Raw genomic sequence first — 22,007 nt, forward strand, 5'->3', positions numbered from 1 at the left:
GTGTATGTGTGTGGGGTGGGTGGGGGATGGGGATGAGCACCATTTATTTATTTATAATTATTTATATAATGCAGTTCATAAAATATATCACAGAAGTTTACAAATCTATAAACAGAACAATAAACCTTACAACAATACTACTTCCCAACTTGTGTTATATTGTGCACCCACAGTGTGGTTATCTGCCATTGGCATGATCTAATTTCATTTAAATACATTTTCACTGTTGACAGTTTTTTCCACAAAACCTGAAGCTATAGGATTGGATCCAGGGTGAGCTGAATTTTGTTTCCATTGAAATCAGTGACACTTCAGTCAAGACTAACTTGTCCCACTAATTTCAGTGGGACCTAAATTCAACTAACATAATAGTTTTACCATTAGTTTACTATAGGTTTTACTGTAACACAGCTTCTACTGGCATTAAGACTGGTTTAAATAAATCTTAAATGAATAAACCTGATCTTCTCTATTTTTTTATTTTTTATGAATCAGGGTTCTCCTGCCATCTTCATACAAAATACAAATCTTCATACATAACCATGCAATCCTTCTGAACTCAGAAGTAGGTTTCATTATTTTTAATGGGGTGTGCTCCTTGGTAAGTCTGCATAGGATTGCACACTAAGGCTCCAATCCTATATTCGCTTACCTGGGAGTAAGCCCTACTGTACCTAATGGAACCTACTTCTGAGTAGACATGTATAGGATTGACCTGGAAGGTTACAATCCTATGCAGACTTTCTTGGCGGTAAGTGCCACTAAATTCAGTCAGACACTTCTGAGTAACCATGCCTAGGAGCTGGATTTTAATTGGTTAAAATAGCCCCTTTTTATCATCCTGTTGCAGATTATCCTATTGTTATTTGAGGTACAATCTTCAAAACCACTTCCCAGTCTAATGGGCATACTCCAGAATGAGTGGTTTGAGGACTATGAGCATAGAAAGGGAGAGGAGAACATCTGGGTTATGAATGGAGACTGACAGTGCAATCTTGTGCATTTCTTCTCCAAATTAAGTCCCACGGAGTTCAGTTAGACATCTTCCCCGGACACTGGGTATAGGATTGCAGCCTAAAAAGTTCTACTGCACAATTTTGCTACAGATAAAATTGTATCCTCTTCTAATATGATTTATATAAAACTTTCAGACTAGGAAGGGAAGAGTGGATGTCTAGACAATATGCCCCATGCCCCTGCTCTGCAGAGATGTGACCTTATGATTTCAGACAACACTCATAAAGACATTACACACACACACTACTCCGATTTGCTGCTAGGGGAAAAGCTTTCCACAATGATCAGCCGCCCACTAATTCCATCCCCCTTCCTATCCTTCTCCGTAGCTGCGTCCAAAAGCTGTTGGAATACCGACCAAATACTGCCCTTCATCTAGTCCAAAAAAGCAGAACTGACTCAACACGATAGTTCCAGATGGTGCTCTGCAGTGTTTCTGTATCTCAGCCGGGACAGGATATCCACTGGAGGCATTTTGGTGGAGATTCTGTGCGCGGCGTAGGGGCGGGGGCGGGGGGAGAGGACGGGGTGGAATAGTTCCGCCTGTGCTTCTCAAGGAGAGCAGAATAAGGCCCACCTGCAATGACCTAAGAGAGAGAGAGAGAGAGAGAGAGAAGGTGAATACGTTACCTGGAGCAAACACCATGGTCTCTTCCTGCCAGGGGAACAGTGTATTGAGAGGACAAGCCGAGAACGTGTGTGAAAGGCAGAAAGAGGCGAGCAAGGCAAGCGCGCGGAACAAGGGCGTGCGTTTTTTGCAGGGACTCCCAGGAGAAGTAGCACCCTGGAGAGCTCCCAGCGCAGGACAGCGCTAGTCAACCGCGAGATGCTTCCTCCGCGGTTACCTCCACAATGCACCGCTCTGGAGAGAAGGAGGAGGAAGAGGAAGAAAAGCGAGCCGGGGCTCAGCGCCTATTTCATTCCTTCGCCGGCTGCGCGCGCGCACACACAGCAAAGCTAGCCTCTGCAGCAGCGGCAGCAAGAGGGGAGGGGAGGGGAGGGAATCTCAGAGACTCTCGGCAGGAGGATCAACTAATTGCTCCCAATTAATGCTCGTCAACCTCAGCTCTGGATGCAGCCAGCCTGACATTTACAGGGCGCTGGTCTACAAGGCTAATCTTAAAGCCCCTTGTAAACAGGATCAGTGTGTTCAGGGCGCTGCAGCTTCGTCTTGTGCAGACTGACTGACTGATTGATTAAAAGCAATCATAATGAATCGTAGGTGATTCTTCCTGGGGTCTGACAAACTGAAGCACAGTTTCAAGATAATAGAAAGGGAACGTAGCAACGTGCAACCTGGAGCTAGTTGACCTCTAGCTAGGGGAGAGATACTATCGTGATGCGCAAAAACATGCTTACGGATAGTTAAGAGGGGAGATGGAGATTTCTTAAAATGTGTTAGGTGGTTATCACTTCGGATTCTCTTTGGTTATTATCTGCAAATGCCACTTTCAGCATCTGCTTGTGCAGTAAAACACACACACATACACACACAGAATAAACTTTCCCCACTCTGAAATCTAAACAATAATTCATAGAACTGATGCAGTACCATTCGTTAGGGCTAATATAGCAACTAAAGCAATATAAGGTCAACACTCCCTCCTTCAAATCCAGTGACTTTCTATTCCCACGAAAATGAATAAGCGGTAAATATAGAGCATGATCTGACCATGGTTAGGCACATTTCATCTCACTGATTTTAATGGATGTTATTTCAGCCCATCCTCAACTCGCGGTAAAATCAATGGGACTTAACAATGTCAAAGGCAGCAGTACTGAGCACATTAACTGGAGAGTAAGTCCCACTGAACTCAGTAAATATGCACATGATAGGGATGCACATTTGGCTGGATTGCACCATTAATATTTAAGAAAAGTAACGTAACAGTTTCTGTTTACTATGATAGTTCTCCCATCTTTCCCCAAAAGCTCAAAACCACAAAGGCAAACACCTAAATGTATAACTTCTAAAACAACCTAACTCCTCCCATGAAAGCTAACAGGATTAAAATGTCCTCCTTTCCCCATATCAGTTTATCTCCAGCCCACTAAAGTTGAGGCAAAGAGAAGTCTTACACCATTACTAAAGGCTGAGTGTATGACTCGACATTTGTAGGTTTCTAGTGGAAGCAGTGGAATATTTACTGAAAGCAGCTTCAGAAACTGTAAAGATGCAGGGCAGCAGTGAATTGCTCTTCCTCTTCCCACACTTCAGGTGTATGATATGAAAAAAAAAAAAACATGCAAAGCTTAAAATATGCAAGTTGCTAATGTATCTTGCACATTTAAGCTCAGTGGAGTTCCTCTTTGTGCATTATGCCAGAAACACATGAAGGGCAACTCACTTGCACTTCAGTTCCTCATTTCTTTAGAACATCTGCAGTTACTCTGAGAATGTCTTTCTGCACTTGTACATCCATCAGTTCTTACAGATGTCAGAAAGGCTGGCATTTCACCGAAATTAAATCACCAATGACTCGTGTTTTAATATCAACCTGGAGTTGAACAGCAGTACATGGTGGCATCATTCATGGGCTTATTTTGAAACTGTACATGGGAAAGGACCAATGTGATACACATTGCACCCACTTAGGCCTAGTAGCCATTGCACTCAGTAGTAAATTAACTAGCTAAGGAACCAAATCTTAAGAACTGCATTTTTGAGCTTCATCCCTGCTTTCATGTTTTTTTCCCAGGATAGCCTAATACATCATTGTCACTATTGTCCCAGATTTATACGTCATTCATTTTACACCAGTTCTGGTTTCTAGCTGTCCACTTTCATGGCTGTCATGGGTGGGCAGTTATGATGTCAGCTAGAAGCTCCCACTTCACTTTGAAGCAATCCCAGCTGCCAGTAAAAAGATATAAACATATTTTTAAATTAAAAAGTGGGAGTAGGGTGTCTCAGTGGGCACCACCATATTGTCTACCCCTGATTTAGGGCCTTGGTCAGGTCACTTAAAGAGAACTTTGAGGAGGAAGTGAAGAATGGTGGGCATGATCCCTGTTACTATGCTCCAAAATGGGACACTAGGCAGGTCCCATAGCCATAGTAGACTTTGTTTTGTGGTTATTATGGAGCTCAAATTAGTGGGATTCTGAGAGTTGGCAACAATGCCAATGTTGATGTGGCTCCCTCCATGTGTGAGGGCTCCCTCATATGTGCCCCCTTCCTTAAAAAGGTCCTGGGCTTCACACTTACCTAGAAATACATGAGTAAACATGCTAATCAGGGGTCAAAATGAAGGTGCACAGAAGACTTCATGAAGTCAACTGAGATTCTATAGTACTCTTGAAGTTAACAAAGCATGAGCTTTTGTTGTCAGCTTTAAAAAGGTTCCAGTCTTCTGAACAGTTGGAACTGCTGAAAGAACCCTTACCTACCTTCACCACTCAATGGTTCAAGCATAGTGTCCGGATACAGAAGTACAAGAAGGTAAATAAAATCTTTGTGGCCATCCAGGATTAAGCCATGTTAGTAACAGATTATCCCACACTCCCTCCATGACATAGACTTTGCCACTCCTGGTCTTGCCAGGTCTCAGCTTGCCTTCATACAATTCCAAATGCATCCAAAACCTGAAGCCCCCAAATGGAAAGATAGGTGTCATCAGCATATTGACATTACTTTATATTTTCATAAGAACTAGTAAAATAGTATCTTGAAGACAGTAGGCCACAAAGATTTTTATATGTTCCTACACTTGAAAGTGGAGGGGAAGAGAAAATACTTTAGGAAAGTGTGTGTTTTGGGTGGCGGTGGGGGTCCTTTTTTAGAGGATGTTAAGGAATGGCAGAGTAAATCAAGGGTGATCTGTTGTAGGCAACACTCTCAGGAACATTATAGCTATCTGTGTCAAAGGAAAACAATATTCCACAAGGAAGGAAAACAACAATGTGCAATGTTTTTAGGACAAAAGTCAATGAACAGCGTGTTGTTAGAAAGAAGCCATGCAGTGGGGACAATTCCCTTCAGATTCTCAGCTCTGTGAAGTTGGACAGACTTCCCCATACTGGTGTGCTCCAGTTGTGTTGGCCTACAGTCCCCATCATCCCCAGCCAACAGGGCCATCATTGGGTGTGGATGATGGGGGCTACACAGCTAGAAGGCACCAGGTTGGGGAAGGCTGAAGTAGGGTTTGCACTTGCTAATTTGGCTACATGTTCCAGGAAAATGTAATCCCTTGCACTTTTTCATTTTTTGTGTGATTCTGGATGCATGCACTCAGGCAAAAGTTGGTTGCCTGTCACTATATCCTGCATCCTGAGTCTGTTTCTTTTACTTTATTTTTAAAAACCAAGTTTTAGCCATTGAGGATGTTTGCGACCATACACAGAAAGGAAGAAACAACACACAGAATGGGACAAACTAGGGCCAAAACTTATTGAATTAACAACAGGAGAGCTGCAACAGTGAAAACAGTGCGGGACTTACAAAGGTTAGCTAATAAGGGCGGGCCTTACCCTGTGCCAAGCCCGGAAACAGCCAACTTGTTGTCCCTGCTCTGCAGCCACCCTTTGAGTGCTGAAAGGTGTCCCCTTGAATCCCAGCCCCTTATGTCCCATAACTCAAGTGTGTGACCGACTCAGCCCCCAATGTAGTTCCATTCCCCTGCCTCAATAATTTCCTTTTACCCTAAAGGTGCCTCTGGCTACTTTCTCATAATTAACTCCCTTATGTGCCTTACCCACACTGCAACCAATGTTGTGTCCAATTTCTGCTTATTTAAGAGCCCCATCACCCATCTAAAAACCAAATGAACAAAGTAAGTAAAAAAACCAAAACAGCCTTGGCCAATTTGGCAAAACATTCTTCCTCGGTCACTCAGTGACTAGCATCTCCCGCACTGAGAACTTAACAGAGCTAACCAAGTATCAAATGTGAAGAGGAGCGGAGGCAGAGCAGGCTTAAAGCCCCATGCCCATGTGTCAATCTCCCAATATTGCACGTGTCTGCATGTTTGGCCTAGCGTGCCCACCTCCTTCTGGTGATGGTCACAATATCCAACTCCCCCCAACCCTGAACACAAGTGTTCGTTACATACTGTGCAAGGTAAGGATTAGGTATATTTTAATTCAGGAAAGGAACAGGCAGAGTTAAGAAGGGTCATTTGCACCACAGGAATGAGGGCACTAATTCAGAAACAAGTTCCATCAAATGTATGGTTTGAATGGAAATTTCTGAACAATGTGCTTAGAATTCTGGTAAAATAGACTAAGGCAGGCAATGGGGAATAATTTAATTGGAAACAAATTGAGGTTTCTTAGATTGAAATAGGAGAGTTGAATATAAATTTGCTTTTTTTTTTTTTACTGCTCCTGCTCCTTTTCACATTAATCTGACACAAAGAAATTAATCAGATTAATTTTTTTCTACTACTTACCTCCATATTAATAAATATTTCACCTATTTCTGTATATCAGGCTGCTGTTAAAATAAGAGTAAGGAAAAGGGGGGGGGCAATCCTGCCCGAGTAAGTTGGAAGGATGTAATTATTCTTCCTATCTTCATTTTTCTTCTTTTACTCCCTTTCCAGCATAAACTTTTCAATTCTTTTCCAGCAGGTGAGCCTCTAGAAAATGGCTCCACCCTTTTAACATATGTATTAACACCAAGGCCAAGATGAGGGTCTGGGTATAAGACACTATAAATCTAAATGAAGCAAGACATTGCGGTGGAAATATTTCAGACTCCTGACTTCAGCATTGTATGAATGCTGCACAGATTAGTCCTGGAGTCACATCCTTTTACTCATAACCCCCCACTGATATCGATCTGTACTTCACCTCCTACCACACAACCCTTTTGACAAAAAAAAAAGCGGGGGGGGGGAATTCCAAATTCTAGATCAGTTTCATTCTACCGCAAATAAAGCACGCAGATTTGGCAATTTAGGCAGAATAATATTTGCTCATTTCATCTGGAGCCTAGAATTTAGATGTTTTTAGTGTGTCTTTTCTTTGGTGCATTGCAGAATATTAGCTTATGATTACCAATGAAAGGCAGGTTTATAAGAGTACAGGTTTCTATTAACTGCAACCCAATGCTGAATGTTGTAACAATATTACTGAGAAGAGTCATACTTTGTTGTGGACAATAAAGCACACTTACTTGAAAGCAAGTTCAGCTAAAATCATTGTGATTTGTTTTCAAGTATATACATTTCTGACTGAGTGCCAGAAACACTAGTAGAAGGGATTGGCCCATGATAAATAAAGCAAGGCTGTTGTCATCGTCGTCGCAGTAGTGAGAAAAATGGCAAAGCTATTCCTATTGATTCTGAAACATTCATAAAACCCTGAATGTCTGCTGGTAGTTTGAACAATATCAATACTACTACTGCTCAAGTCTGCATTTGGATTTTTAACCATAATCTCAATTTTGTCATGGATATATACATTCGAGTAAAAATATATCGCACTCTGGTCTTTTAAAAATATGCTGTTTATATGCTTTTTACCATGTAATTATAGTGGCATGTGAACAACATTCAGCTGTTACTGGGTGTACCTGTCCAGTGAGTATGTCACTGAACAATGCCTTTGAGAGCATTGTATATATAGTATTCATTTAGTATAATCCAATAAAAAAAACTCATGTCAATGGGTTTAGCTCACCAGTGCCAGAAATATTAGAACAAGGATAACTGTTTTGGCAGTTGGCCTCTGTACACCACCACATTGAAGTTGAAAGGAAACACACCCAGATGGGAGTGGAGTCAGGACTGTCAGCTGTAATTCAAGGGGGTTGACAAAAGTGGGGCACCAACCATTCAGGAAGGACAGCCAGTGGCATACACACACACACCCATCGTTGCTGGCTCATAAGTAATGGAACAAACCAACATCATTTCAAACTTAAGGATCGCCTTTAATACCTGGATGAAAATCTTTTGCAGTCAATGACTGCCTGAAGTCTGGAACCCATGGACATGACCAAATGCCGAGTTTCCTCCCTCGAGTTGCTTTGCCAGGCATTTATTGCAGCTGCCTTCAGCTGCTGCTTGTCTGTGGGTCTTTCTGCCTTCCGTCTTGTCTTCAGTAAGTGAAAAGCATGCTCTATTGGGTTGAGATCAGGTGACTGACTTGGCCATTGAAGAACATCCCACTTCTTTGCCTTCAGAAACTCTTGGGTAGCTTTTGCTGTATGTTTCGGCTCATTATCCATCCACAATATGAAGCGGCATCCTATCAGTTTGGCAGCATTCGGCTGAATGTGAGCAGAAAGTATAGCCCTATACACTTCAGAATTCATCCTGCTGCTTTTATCAGCAGTCAGGTCATCAATAAACACCAGTGACCTGGTTCCATTGGCAGCCATACATGCCCATGCCGTAACACTGCCTCCACCATGTTTGACAGATGATGTGGTATGCTTTGGATCATGAGCTGTTCCTTTCCTTCTCCATACGTTTCTCTTCCCATCATTCTGGTACAGGTTAATCTTGGTTTCATCAGTCCACAGAATCTTATTCCAGAATTGAGCAGGCTTTCTTAGGTGTTTGCTGGCAAAGGTTAATCTGGCCTGTCTGTTCTTGAGCGTTACCAGTGGTTTACCCCTTGTTGTGAAGCCTCTGTATTTACATTCATAAAGCTGTCTCTTGACTGTAGATGTTGACAAGGACATGCCTACCTCCACAAGAGCGTTCTTGACCTGGCTAGATGTTGTGAAAGGGTTCCTCTTCACCATGAGCAGAATTCTGCTGTCATCCACTTCAGTTGTCTTCTGTGGTCTTCCAGGCCTTTTGCTGTTGCTGAGCTTGCCAGTTAATTCCTTCTTTTTCAGGATGTTCCAAACTGTTGTATTGGCCACTCCCACTGTTTTTGCTATCTCTCTGATGGGTTTATTTTGTTTCCTCAGCCTAATGATGGCCTCCTTCACTCTCATGGACACCTCTTTGGACCTCATGTTGGGAGTTCCAGTGAACAGCTACCACATGCAAATGTAACACTCAGAACCACCTCCAGGCCTTTTATCTGCTTGATTGGTCATGGGGTACCCAGGAAACAGGCCACACCTGGCCATGCAGCTGCTTGCCAGCCATTTGTTCCATTACTTATGAGCCACCAACGATGGGGGTGTGTGTATGCCGCTGGCTGTACTTCCTGAAAGGTTAGAGCCCCACTTTTGTCAAACCCCTTGAATTACAGCTGGAAGTCCTGACTTCGCTTCCATCTGGGTGTGTTTCCTTTCAACTTCGATGTGGTGGTGTACAGAGGCCAACTGCCAAAACAGTTATCCTTGTTCCAATATTTCTATCCCTGACTGTACATTAACTCATTTTAAATACCAAGGCAGATGTTCCAGCCATAATTCACCACAAGTCACACAGGTGAACTGGATCCTCTGTCTAATGTATAAACTAAGAAACTTATAAACAAATTGGTTTTTCTCAGCTTAAGTAGAAAGGCATTTTTTGTTTTAGGAAGTGATCCTAGGAACACTTGCTTAGAAAGGACTTCTTTTCCAGATATTGTAAGACCTCAAGTCCTTCTCAGAATTACTCACTTGACATTTATCACATCCATTTAACATGAAACAATAGTTGTATTTTGATAATCAGGGAACAAATCCATTAAACATTTGGGTTCAGGGTCCTCACAATTCTTTAACTCTGTTTCTGCCTCAGATGCAATCCTGTAACACATTTATCATGGAACACGCTCCACTGAAAATGAGACTTACTTCTAAGTAGCCATTTATAAGATTGCACCATCAGTTACCAGTTCAGCCATTCTGAAGTGATTTTGAACTGAAGTGATTTTGATGTCCATTTCCTACAAATTAATGCAATAAATGTAGGAATGTAACTTCCATGGCTTAAATCCAACTTTGTGTGAGTGGACTTCTGCTAGCAGAAAGGGACCTTCTCCTCCTCCCTCCTACAGCCCCAAAATCTGCTCTGGAGGGCTCCCTAGCCCCCCCCCCAGAACAGATTGGGGTGGGTGCAGGCTGCAGGGAGAGGGGAAATCCACTCTCCCAGCAGTTTCCATTCTGCTAGTAGATGGCCAGCATTGGATCCAACCCCATAAAATGTTTACATTTGAGTTATATTTGTTGCAAGAAACTATTTGCTTGCACCAATACATCTTCCAGAATTCTGTCAATCATATTTGTCCACTGAGAGAACAGAATGAATTTCAGCTCCTAAATATTATTTCTACACTGACTTGTATTGCAGAAACAGTAATACGTTAGCTCATTTCAGTTTGTCTCTTCCAAAAGCAAAGAACAAGCATAATGGCATTAGGTAAGTCTGTGGCAGGTCATATATACTGTGTGTAATTCTGATCACCCCATCTAAAGAGCAAGCGCTGAAAAAAGATACAGGGAGGGAGCAATCCTATGGCCGCTAGTCAGCGGCTAGACAGCTATAGGATACGTTGGTTTCTGGGAACCAATCTTGGAGCCTGTGCTCCGAGGTTGGTTCCCGGAGAACTGACCCCCCCTCCGCGCTGCCTCGCAGGCAGCTCAGAAGGGCCCCACGCTCTGTGCTTGGAAGAGGAGTGTGGAGTGGCGAAAACAGAGTGTTTCAGGGCGGGGAAGGCGGAAATGCAAATACGACACATCCAATGTGTCGTCTGGCGGCCGCCTCCCCCACTCCACCTTTCCACGGCTAGACAACTGAAATCAGCTGTCTAGCTGCAAATGCAGGGCGGCTGAAGTGCAGAGGGGACGATCCCCTCCATGCTTCTCCTGCCTTACATTGGATAGGTGGTCACCTCTGTGTTTGGAAGCAGCCACCTATCCCCATAGGATTGTGCCCTAAGGCAACTAAGACTTACATTGGAGTAAGTCCTATTGAACACAGCAGGATTTAGTTCGGAACAAACAGCTTGTTTGTACTATGCAACAATAAATTGCTTGGCTCACCATCCTATGAAAAATGTTTTAACAATTGGACATTCTTTTAGTTTAGAATAACTAACTAACTGGGACGTAAGAGGTTTATAAAATCATGACTGCTTGGGAAGTGCAAACATTTTTTTCCTCCCAGTATCACCACAAGACTTCACCCAATGAACTTCATTGGAAATATGTTCAGGACTGACCAAAGGACACAGTGCATAATCATGCAAAATTGTCTTTGAACATGAAGGCTCCAAATAACTAACATGGCTAATTTAGCCTCCATGAATTTTTTCCAGTGCTTCTTTTACTGGACAAATCAACAGAAGTTGAGTATCATTTTCATACCTTGCATGTGAGCACAAGCAACTGGTTGCATCTGAAAACAAAATACTGAATTGACACACTCTGGTTTGACCCAGCAAAGCTTATGTTCTTATTTCTTCTTTTACTGAGATGAAACTTATTGGTAAAAGAATTCAGGCAGGGACCAAATCTGTGTATCTTGCTTTGGCTGTGCCACCTTTTTGGATGAATTTTTAGAACTCTGAAGAAACAGTTAAAGGTCATAGTCTGAGCAAGGTATTCTGATTCATCTCACATAGTTCATCCTTTACAGTTTTTTTAGAAATTCAAAATTAGGCCACATCTAATTGCTCTCATCTCAGAAGTAGTTTGACTTGAGATCAAGCTACATGCAGAAATACCAATCCCAAAACATCCTTTCCTGCTCCACTTTTAACTTCTCCAAAATATATATGTTTGGGAAATATACTTTGCCTGTCTTCCTATGACTAGAGAAAAGAATGGCCCTTTATTACCACCCTAAAAAATTCTCCTAATGTTCCAATTGAACCAATGTTTTGAACTGACTACTTTTTATTATGTAGATATTCAATTCAAGTGTTTATGTTCACATTAAGTTCTGGTTCACTTTAAAAATGCACACACCTCTCTCTGAACTAGTATTTGGTTTGGGTTCAGTTTGACTACCTACTGATAATGCCGTAATGCTCCGCGATTAAAAATACAAATACCACTTGGTATGTTTACTTATTTTGACTAAAGTAAAATCCAAAATCTAAGCACATATGATGATTAATTAACCAAATGATATACAGTGGCAAAGTAGCCAGTGAAGAAGAAAAGTAGATTTGTTTCTATGAAACATATGTTTGCAGACCCCTCAGTCTAACCATCTCCAGAATAACTCCTTCTGTAAGGCTAAATCCTATGCACGCTAACTAAGAAGTGAGTATTACTGAATTCAGTGAGACTTTCTTCTGAGTAAACATGCATAGGGTCAGGCTGTTAAATTCTCCTTGCATGAATACACATTGGGTTGAATCTGGAGTTGCCCTTAGCAGAGTTCTGCTCACGTTGGAGGAAGGCAGTGTGGAGATGTTCTTTTATGATTCCTCCTTCTCCCTGCAGTGTCCTGAAAAGAGGCTCTGGAGTGTTAGAGGGATCTGTGAAGCAGCATATGATGTGACAAAGAGGGCTGCAGGGAGAATTAGTAAAGATTGCTTCTCCCTCTTCCTCCAGTGGGGAGCTTTTTCTGGATCCTGTTGCCTTCTGTTCACGGAATAGCCAATATGGTCTCACCCTTTCTATCAAAAGATGCAAACTACTGACTTATCCATCCTACCAATGTAATTTCACTTTCTAAGGACTATTTCGTACACTATTTTCCTATGTAAAAAATAATTATATGCAAATAATAAACATCTGATTTGTGTTTCTGCTACAGCCACAATATCTGAGCAGCTACATATTGGTTGCCCTTAATTTATCTTAAATCCTTAATCTATGGCATAAAATAGATTAGTTTTCCTGTATAGAAATTAACCTGCACGTAGCAAAAACTAAGGTATGAAAAAGCCCTCATTTAGGAGCTAAGACATGGGGAAAGCAATCCTATGGCCCCTAGACAGAGTCTGGGGAGGCATACGATAATTTGGTTTCCTAAATCCGAGGCTGGAGACAGCGCTCCGACCTCAGACCCAGGAGTCCGAGTTCTCTGCCCCCTCCCCCTCACAGGTGGCGCGGAGAGAACCACACCGGCGACCTCGGAGGGAAGGGAAAGGGGGTGTGCCAGTGGGCAGGGAGGGGATGGCTTATGCCATATCTCCAGACCCCCACCAGCCTCCTTCCCTCCAACTCCCCAAAGCCACAGCTAGATGGGAAAAAATTACCGTCTAGCAAAAACGTAGAGCAGGAGCAGCAAGTAGGTGAAGATCGCCTCCACTTGCAGACTCTGCTCTGCTCTGCTCTGGATGGCCATAAGCCTCTGAGTTCAGAGCCTTAGGATGATCCCCTTAAGATTGCGCCCTTAGATTATTTATATCTATTGAAGTTGCGTATCAGAAATCCTAAAACTAATATATGAAAAATGTAAAATGAAGTGATTCCCTTGGAAAATGTATAGAAACACAACATTTAAGTATACCAAAATATTCATGTTTTATTTACAGCACAATTTTCAAACTCTTGGCATTTTAATATAGAACTTAAACTTTCCTATTCAATGAATGATTCACAATGACACTGTAACAAAGACCAATATATGCAATTTTATTATAATGTTTAAAAATGCTAGTCTTAATTACTATTTAGAACGCAAGAGGTGATTTGACACACAATAATTTATAAATACTCATTCTAACTTGCTGTTAAAAGAACATATTTTTATCCAATGTTAGTTGAAATGTAAACTCGATAACAAAAGTATGTCAAACAATTAAGCCTAAATGTATGCAGACATTTCTTTAAAGACTTTGACTGACTACAAGTTTCCCTTTTACTGCATGGAAATCCCATCCCATTTGTTTGTTACAAATGAAACTGATGACTGAAACATGTTAACACATATCTGAATGGCAAGTTTGTATGTCAGATTAGACTAGTTAATTAATTTTGGGTAAAATCTCTCCACAAACTTACCATTATCTTCTACAGAAAAGGTCCCTTTGACAGTAATTTTCTATTGATTCCTTGAATGGATCCTTCACTAGACACCTTCCTTCTCCATAAGACCCTAAGAGATGGATGTGGAGCCTATTCCAAAAAGCTGGTGATTTTGTGAAGGTAACTGGGCCTTCTAAGCTCTGGAATTAAGCTGCAAGCCCAAGCACACTCACTAGGAAATGAGCCCAGTTGAACTCAGTAGGACTTATTTCCAAAAAGTCATGTTAAGGACTGGGATGCAAATCTCAAACGACAAACATCCCAGTTAACTGAACCGCAGGCTAAGGCTGCAATACTATGCACAATAACTAGGGAGTCATCCTTACTGAATTCAATGGGACATCTGAGTAAACACACATAGGAGCCCCCTGTAAGGCTAGTGGAATACCTAGTTTTTGAGCAGGGAACAGAAAGTTTTATCCCATGTTAGTCCTACTTAGAGTAGACCCATTGAAATGAATAGCACCTAGGTTAATCTAACTGAAGTCTCATTCATTTCAATGGGTCTACTCCAAGTAGGACTAACACCGGATACAATCATAGCAGAAAAGCACATTCATCTCTGCAACTCTAAGTTCTGTAATTCAAAAGGGACAGTGACATAATGTGTCCCTTTCTGTTCTCTCCAACTGCATTTTTACCACACTGTATTCCATCATGCCAGTTCCTTCAGTTTTCATGAAAAGTCCTCTAAAGTAGGTCTAGTTCTTACTGAGATACTAAGGTCATGTCTGGGCCATACCACTTCAGACTGAAGGTGGGGCTCACATGAATACTGTCCATATAGAAAATCACTATGTCTGGGAGACTAGGCTAGAATCTTCTTACTGACATCTAGTTTTCTACAGGAAGAATATGTATGGAACAGTACTGTTGTGAACCCGCACCTGTTGTTGTCTGAAGCAGTTGTGCTCCAGACACAGGTTTACCACCTCAGGGAGAACTAGGCTGCACAGCAGGGGTGCAGAACCTCTTTCAGACTGAGAGCTGAATTCCATTCTCGAGAAACTCTCAGGGGGCCACATCCCAGTGATGGGCAAGGCAAAAGGAGGTGGGACCAAAAATACCAGCATAGTTTAGCTTAAAGCTCTTATTGCCAGTAACTAAGCTTTAGGAGAGGCATTTCAACCTTTCTGAATAGGGACAAAAAACTGCCCACAAGTCAAGAAACTACCAAACGATAGGGGTAGGGTAGGGGGGTGGCCTTTTGAGGGCCCCGAGAATGCTGGATTTAGCCCCCAGGCCTGAGATTTTGCACCCCCGCTATACAGAATTCAAGATGACTAAAAGAGCCTTGTGAAGGAAAGCAAGGATTTGCTACAGCTCACTGTGGCAGAATGCATCTGTCTCCCTTGAGCTGCTGTTTATGTAATGTCAGCTCTTTCGCTACATCACTTCCTTGCCATACCAATTGTCTCGACTTCTTTCAGCTCTCTGCAGCAGAATAAATTATGCTGAGGTATGACAGTTGATCTGTGCATTCTTGAACAATGCTCATGTACTCCAAGGATCCAGGAAAGTGTAAGCTCATCAAATGGGATCCGCACTTGTGAAACAGCAGGCAAATTTCACCTTTCACCCTAAGCACCAGTGGAACAGCTGTTCCTCTTATTTCTATTTCCTTAGAATTGGGGTCCCTACCAGAAAACAATTAAAAGCCTTGTTAAATATTACTAAGGTAAAAACAGACAATTCGGCTAGGAATTCTTGTACAAAAAAGCATCACATACGCATACATGTACAGAGCCTTAGAGAAGGAAAAGTTCTACAAGATAGAAAGATGTTACAATGACCACCAGTGCTGACAAGCAACAGAGAACAGGACGCTCCTTGTAGTGAGTTTGTTGGTAAGCAATAAGGCATTCCTTATATGCTCTTATAATGCATTCATCGCATTCCTATAAGCTGTTGGGAGCCACTTAGAGACCTGAGTAGTTTGGCCTAACCGGTAGCTCTATAGTTAATGAAGTATGCCTTTCACAAGGGCCAGCAATTTAAAGCTTTCACCTTGGAGCTGTTCTGGCCAGCTGTACTCCTTCATCCTGAGATGAGATAGGTTTCGTTTCCCATGGGAAACAGAGCCCCCCTCTCTGGGATGGGCAGATGTAGGCTGTCAGCTCCTGAATTAAGCTGAGAGAAACCTATACAATCAAGCAGGTTAGTTTTGGTCTCTGGTCTTGCTCCAAGGGGGAATATACATGCTACCAGCTTGGAGAACGTTTTGCTGGCCCTAGATGAACGATTTGTAGTCTATCTTGGGGACTCAGATAGACATACCAGCTGTGACAGCTTCACTGGCTGATGAGAGCTGTGAGCTTTATTCGCATATTTATTCTGCATCTATTTTCTATCAATACACTCTCATCCGTTTGCACAAGTGGCTTTGTTTTCCCTTGGTACTCTAAAAGAACCTATTCTGACTGGTCTGACAGAATCAGGACCCCAGATCAATACACTCCTTATTGCTGCATGGTACTGATTTGGAAGACTAAAACAGAGTTATGTTAGATTGCTTTTCTGTGCTATCAAGAAGCCTCTCCCAATGCCCCGGTTTGCAAGATCACAGAGGCTTGTTTAAGCCACAGTGATTGTGTGAACCGGCCCAATGAATCATGTAGGATCTTGACGCTTCTGGAAACGTTTGTCACTTCAGTAATAATAGGATAGATTTCAATACAGGTCCTTCAATACAGAGAAAAGCAGAGTGTATTGTGTCATACAGCCGGCTTCAGTGCATGTTTGCTCACAAGTAAGTCCAACAGAATACAATGACGCTTACTCCCAAGTAAGTGTGCATAGGATTTCAGCCTTCAAGTTTGGTGATCAAGAAAAACAAAGAAACGTGGGGATACACTAAGTCACCAGCTAGAGTAAGAAAAGAAGCAAGGTTGTTCCCAAATTTGCCATAGTTCCCATTGGTCAGTTGACCACACTACATTAACAACTTGCAGTGACAATTAGGGTGGGTTAAGCTGGAACTAGACAACTGCAAAGAACTACTAGATGAAATACTAAAGTCATACTACATTTTCATGACTTCTGATCAGAGGACAGGCACATTTTTTTTTCTTTTCAAACAAATTCTCGCATTCATTCTAACTCATAATTTCAAGATTTTTTTTAAAAAAACCTGTTGTAGCAGACATAATTTATTTAAGCTGTTCAACACTCACTAACAGCACGATCTGCAGACCAATGAAACCAAAGGACTTGGAGTTAGGCTGATCTTGTCATACTTACATGGAACTAATTTCTACGGAAATCCATGAGGTGTACTTCCACATAACAGCTACAATCCAGTGAATCCCTAATGGGTGTACATTTTTGACTCAGCAACTTGTCCTGTCACTTTTCACTGTTGCTGACAACCCCTAAGGGAAATTAGGGGTTCCCCGGGTCACAGCAAATATACTTAGGATTGGGATGCCAAGCAACTGCAATCAATGAAACAAAAGTCATTTAAATCCAAATACTTCAGCTTAATTTCATTGTGCATTGGAGTGTAAGGCCTTCCATTCCACATGCACAGAGTTTACTCCAGTGGGACTAGGCATGCACTGAAACCAGAGTTGTAGCAGAGACGTAAAAATACTGGTTGTTAAGAGTCTGACTCTATTTCTTATTTATATCCAAATGGACTGTTGCCTCAGTCAAGGCCTTGTCCCATATTTAATGTTGCTGATGGGGCAGTCTTTGCTGCAAATTGCAAACTATATTTCTTTCTCTCTAAATCCCTTTAACAATATTTTTCTCAGTGGTGAGTTTATCAGACCAAATGTTTTTCAATCCACCGCTACTTTTGCCTTTAGCTACATGCAATAGTTTCAAGTTGCTGTTCTGCCTCAGCAGCCATGGCTGCTGCCTGTAACTGTTCTGTTTCACTTTGGAGAGCACTGGTTGTGGTAACTTGTTTCCTTTCACTGTGCATATTGTTCTCATGTCTCTTTAAATCAGATGCTTTGGCAAATGCTTTAGTACAAGAGCTGCAGACAAAAGGTTTTTCCCCTCTGTGTCTTCTTTCATGATCTTTCAGGTGGGACTTATGCTTGAAAGCTTTGTCACACATGTGGCACGCAAATGGCCTTTCATTACTGTGAACTCTCTCATGCTTCTTTAGATCGGGAGCACGGATAAAAGACTTTCCACATACTTCACAACTATATGGCTTGTAGCCTGTGTGGATCTTTAGATGCTCTTTCAAGTGGGCTTGAGTGGTAAAGCCCTTAGTGCACATTTCACAAACAAAGGGTCTATCAGCAGTATGAAGCTTTTCATGTTTTCTCAATCGTGCTTCATCTGAAAATGTTTTACCACATGCTTGACATGCAATCTGCTCCCTGTGACCATAAAGCAAATACTCAAATTTCATATCACCAGCTGCTGTTGTCCATGCTGGTGTCTGTTCATCCTTTACTTCACTTATGCCATCATTAAAGGCTAGAGCTTGAGGAGTTTGCGATCCTAATTCTTTAGTTTCAGCAGTCTCTATGGACTCTACTTCTTGACCATAGCAGTTTACCTTTCGAACCTCTTCACTTCCCAACTCTTTCAGAATTGCTTCCTGAACTCTTAAAGTAGCACTTGGCGATTTGCCATCTTCATGACTAGGAGGAGTTCCTTCCATTGTCATATCTGATGGGCTATCATCATGATCTCCGATTTCCTCAACTTCATCATCTTGGTTATCATTAGATTCACCAATTGATCGATTTATTTTGAGACAATACTTATTTTTTGATTGTGAATTATCTTCTGGACTAGATACATCACGTTTCTGAGAACAGAGTTTATCCAAAAATCTAATACCAAGAATCTGACCAGACGACATCATTAAATTTACGTCCTCTTTCTTAACTGAAATCTTGGCTGTGTACATATAATTTAGAACTTCCTCAAATATATCAGACCGAAGGAAATCTATCTCTATTACGGATGAGCTGTCAACTTCCAGTTTCTTGAAAAGTTTTTTAAAGTAGGTACTACAAGCAGCAAGTACACACCTGTGGGCCCTGAATTTCACGTCTTCTACAACAATAGCTATGTCACAAAATTCTCCTTCCAATCGTTGCTCATTTAATGTTTTCAGAAATACTGTTTTGTGATCGTCGTCATTATATTTAATGGTTTCAGACATACTGATGAAAAACTCCTAGAGGAAAATAATAGAAGTCTTATTTATAAGTTACTCTGAAAAAATAAATACATTCTGAGAAACATCATATTAGAGCTGAACTTTGAAGTTAATTTTATCAACAAATCAACCAATAACCTTAAAAACAAACAAACCCAGACGCAAAACTGATGTTTGTATAAACATGGGGGCGGGAGCTGTTTCATTATTAACTAAAGAGAATTGACAACTGAACCGTGAGTCAGTTAAATACCGTAGGGCCCAAAGTATTTATAGCTGTGATCCACAGTTCACTTGCCAATTTTCTTAAGTGAAGAATGCAACAGTCTCTGACCTACAGTTGTCAGACATCTGGTCCAGACTGAACATGACCAGGGAAAGTGGAAGGCTGTGCTACAACATGATGCTCAGCAGCCTAGCAGAGCACACCATTCCTTCCTCCTCACCTGTGCTTGGGAATGAGAAAGGCAGCAACAACAATATGGAGGGGAACAGCTGGGTCAGAGGGACAGGCTACAGTAAGAATGGGAGAGATGAAAAGTGAAGGCATGGAGTGAGGGGGAGAAGATAGGCACAAGAACAAAGGACCCTCCTTTCTTCCTACTCTTCCCAAATATGATCCATTGTTTATCCGTGATGTTTTGTAGGTGATCACCTAGTGAATAAAATAATTTACTAAAATAGAAGATCAAGGAAAAGCCAAGAAAAAAGGGAAACATTAAATCTTTACCATGAACAATGAAGGCTCTTTTCTCAATATCTGAACAAAGTTTTGACACCAGATTAACCCTTATCCTGGGGACCCTGAAAGAGAAAATGGTGAAGAATCATTAAAATATTAATCTACAACCCTTCCTTCGGGAAACTCAGAATGGTGTATGTGAGGACCTGAGGCCTTTTTGACCACCTCAAAATCCTACTTCTAGTCACCAGGTCAGGCACTTTGGTCAGTGTCTCTCCTCACACTGCCACTTTTAGGCTCTCGCCCACAACTCTCTGTTGGTGTATGTGATGCTTCACCACTCTCTCAATTGCTGCCACCAATAACCCTGTTTGAGCTGCTTTCTTCCTTTTTGGTAGCACAGACCAAGCAGCCAGTACATGGGAGTTATTCCACGAAACCCTTCTTAATAACGAAAAAGGAAACTGTCTTTTAAAACTGAAAACAAAGGAGGTTTATTTGGTACAACGGGATTGGAAATAGGAACTGGGTTGGGATGAGGAAAGGATATCAGGAATGATGATTAAAATAAGGCAACACTACAAACTGCACAATATGACTCTTGCTTTTAGTTCTACGTTCAGAACCTCTCTCACACTATCTGACACACTCTCTAACCCACAGACTATATCGGTAGATGTTCTCACTCTTATCTCCCAATCTAATCTCAGGCTTATCTAGCTGTTCCTAATCTGTCTTAGTCCCAGATTTATCTGACTCTCTAGAAGCAATCACCCCACCTTTTCTGCACAAGCTGTCATCCAATCACATTGCATTCCATTCTCACTCAGCCACTCCCCCTTTCTTCCACTTGCCAAACTTGTCATTCTTGCCCCCACTCTGCCAAACCCCGCCCCACACTCACCCGTCAATCATTCCAGATACATACCAGCCACCATACATATATACAAACCTTTACTATTTACATATCGTGCATGTGGAATCGCCACGGCATATATGGTTCTTCGCCCCATTTTATCCTCACAACAACCCTGTAAGTTAGTGTCAGGGTGGAAACTGAGCCGATAGAACCCCAGAGCAGTTCTGATTCTGAGGAGGATCAGCAATCCATGGGAGAGGAGCCAGCTCATCCCTCACAGGCACAGCAGCTGGCAGAGATTCTTCCTGCCGGCATTCCTGAGATAGTGATCCTAGCAGTGAGAAAGAGCGGGAGGGGGGCTTGCTAGACGCTCGACGCAGACAGCGACGAGTGATGGAGGGCACGGAAAGGAGGCGTAGTGCCCGTTTGGTGCGCAAGCAACAGCCGCCTCCCGTGGACCCAAGGGAAAGAGGGAGGATCTCCCCCTAGCCCATAAGTTCAGGGTCTTCAAGTGATTCTCCTTCAAACGGGGATCAACTGCCTACTCGGAGCATAGGCTACTCTGCTGTTCATTGCTTAGTCGCTGGTGATTAGCATCTGAACGAGTCATTAAATTGTAAAAGGATTAAAGCCTTGAAAATAATATTTTTGTCTGTGTCTTGACTTGGCTATTGGAAAGAGGCCGCTAGGGCGCTCCTGACAGTTAGGTTACGTTGAGAGATAGGGACTGGCCTACGGTCATGCAGTGAGCTTCATGGCTGAGTAGTGATTTGAACCCAGGTCTCTCCTGGTCCCAATTTGACTGTCTATAACACGACACTGGATCCTATGTCTTTATTGCTATCTTTAAATGATACATTTAAAGTAATGTGAGAAACCGGCGGAAAACATGTTGTTAAATTAATAAAACAAATCCTATACTGAGGCCAAACACAGCTTTTCTGCCATTTTTACAAAATGGTATTAACTAATAAACTCAGTTTCAATACTGTTTGCTAAAGCTGGGCCTTGAGCATATCTACTTGAGGTGCAATCCTATGGGTTGCAGCCTGGGTATTCATAAGCCCCTGAACTTGGGAGGCTTTAGCTAGAGGCTTGTGGGAGAGAAGGATTCTGGGACAGCAACAGGAAAGATCGTAGGAATGCTGCCCAGGTCTCCTCCCCTCCCCGGGAATGCCTCCTTCTCCACACTGTTTTACGAGCATGGAGAAGCAGCTCTCTCCACGCCAGCTATGAGGGGGCGGGGAGCATGTTTTCCTGGCTCCGAGCCCTGTCTACAAGCTCCGAGCCAGGAAACAAAAATCCTATGTCCCCCAGACACTGTCTAGGGGACACAGGATTGCTCCCTTAGATGCTGCAATAAAACCAGTATGACTTATTTCCAAAAGCAGAATATCTGAACTTGTGTGCATGAGGTGCAGAACAGATCCTATAGTTCCAGTATAATCCTACTCTCCCACATGAAAAAAGCTCCACACCTGCTATGCCAGTGCTG

The 22,007-nt window shown here is 42.2% G+C and overlaps 1 protein-coding gene across 4 annotated transcripts in view; it reads right to left on the reverse strand.

Annotated features, from left to right (window-relative positions):
* Positions 1–34: 34 nt before the first annotated feature.
* The window catches only part of ZBTB14 (zinc finger and BTB domain containing 14), a 30,367-nt gene continuing 8,394 nt past the window's right edge, over positions 35–22,007 (reverse strand). Inside the window, exons 1-3 of one of the 4 annotated variants that reach the window (XR_014790148.1) lie at positions 19,702–19,789; positions 17,081–18,989; positions 35–1,604 (exon numbers count right to left, since the gene is read on the reverse strand). Coding sequence is in view for 3 of the 4 variants with exons in the window: in XM_084849806.1 (XP_084705932.1) it covers positions 17,646–18,989; positions 19,702–19,704 (1,347 nt within the window). In the remaining variant the exon portion in view is untranslated. Of the gene's footprint in view, positions 1,605–13,311; positions 18,990–19,701; positions 19,790–22,007 lie in introns of those variants that run through there. The other 3 variants (XM_084849806.1, XM_084849808.1, XM_084849809.1) reach the window with 3 other exon arrangements.

This window comes from Heloderma suspectum, chromosome 4 (genome assembly GCF_057233095.1).
Source record: "Heloderma suspectum isolate Gila_16-S chromosome 4, 16-S_ref, whole genome shotgun sequence".
Taxonomy (NCBI): Eukaryota; Metazoa; Chordata; class Lepidosauria; order Squamata; family Helodermatidae; genus Heloderma; species Heloderma suspectum.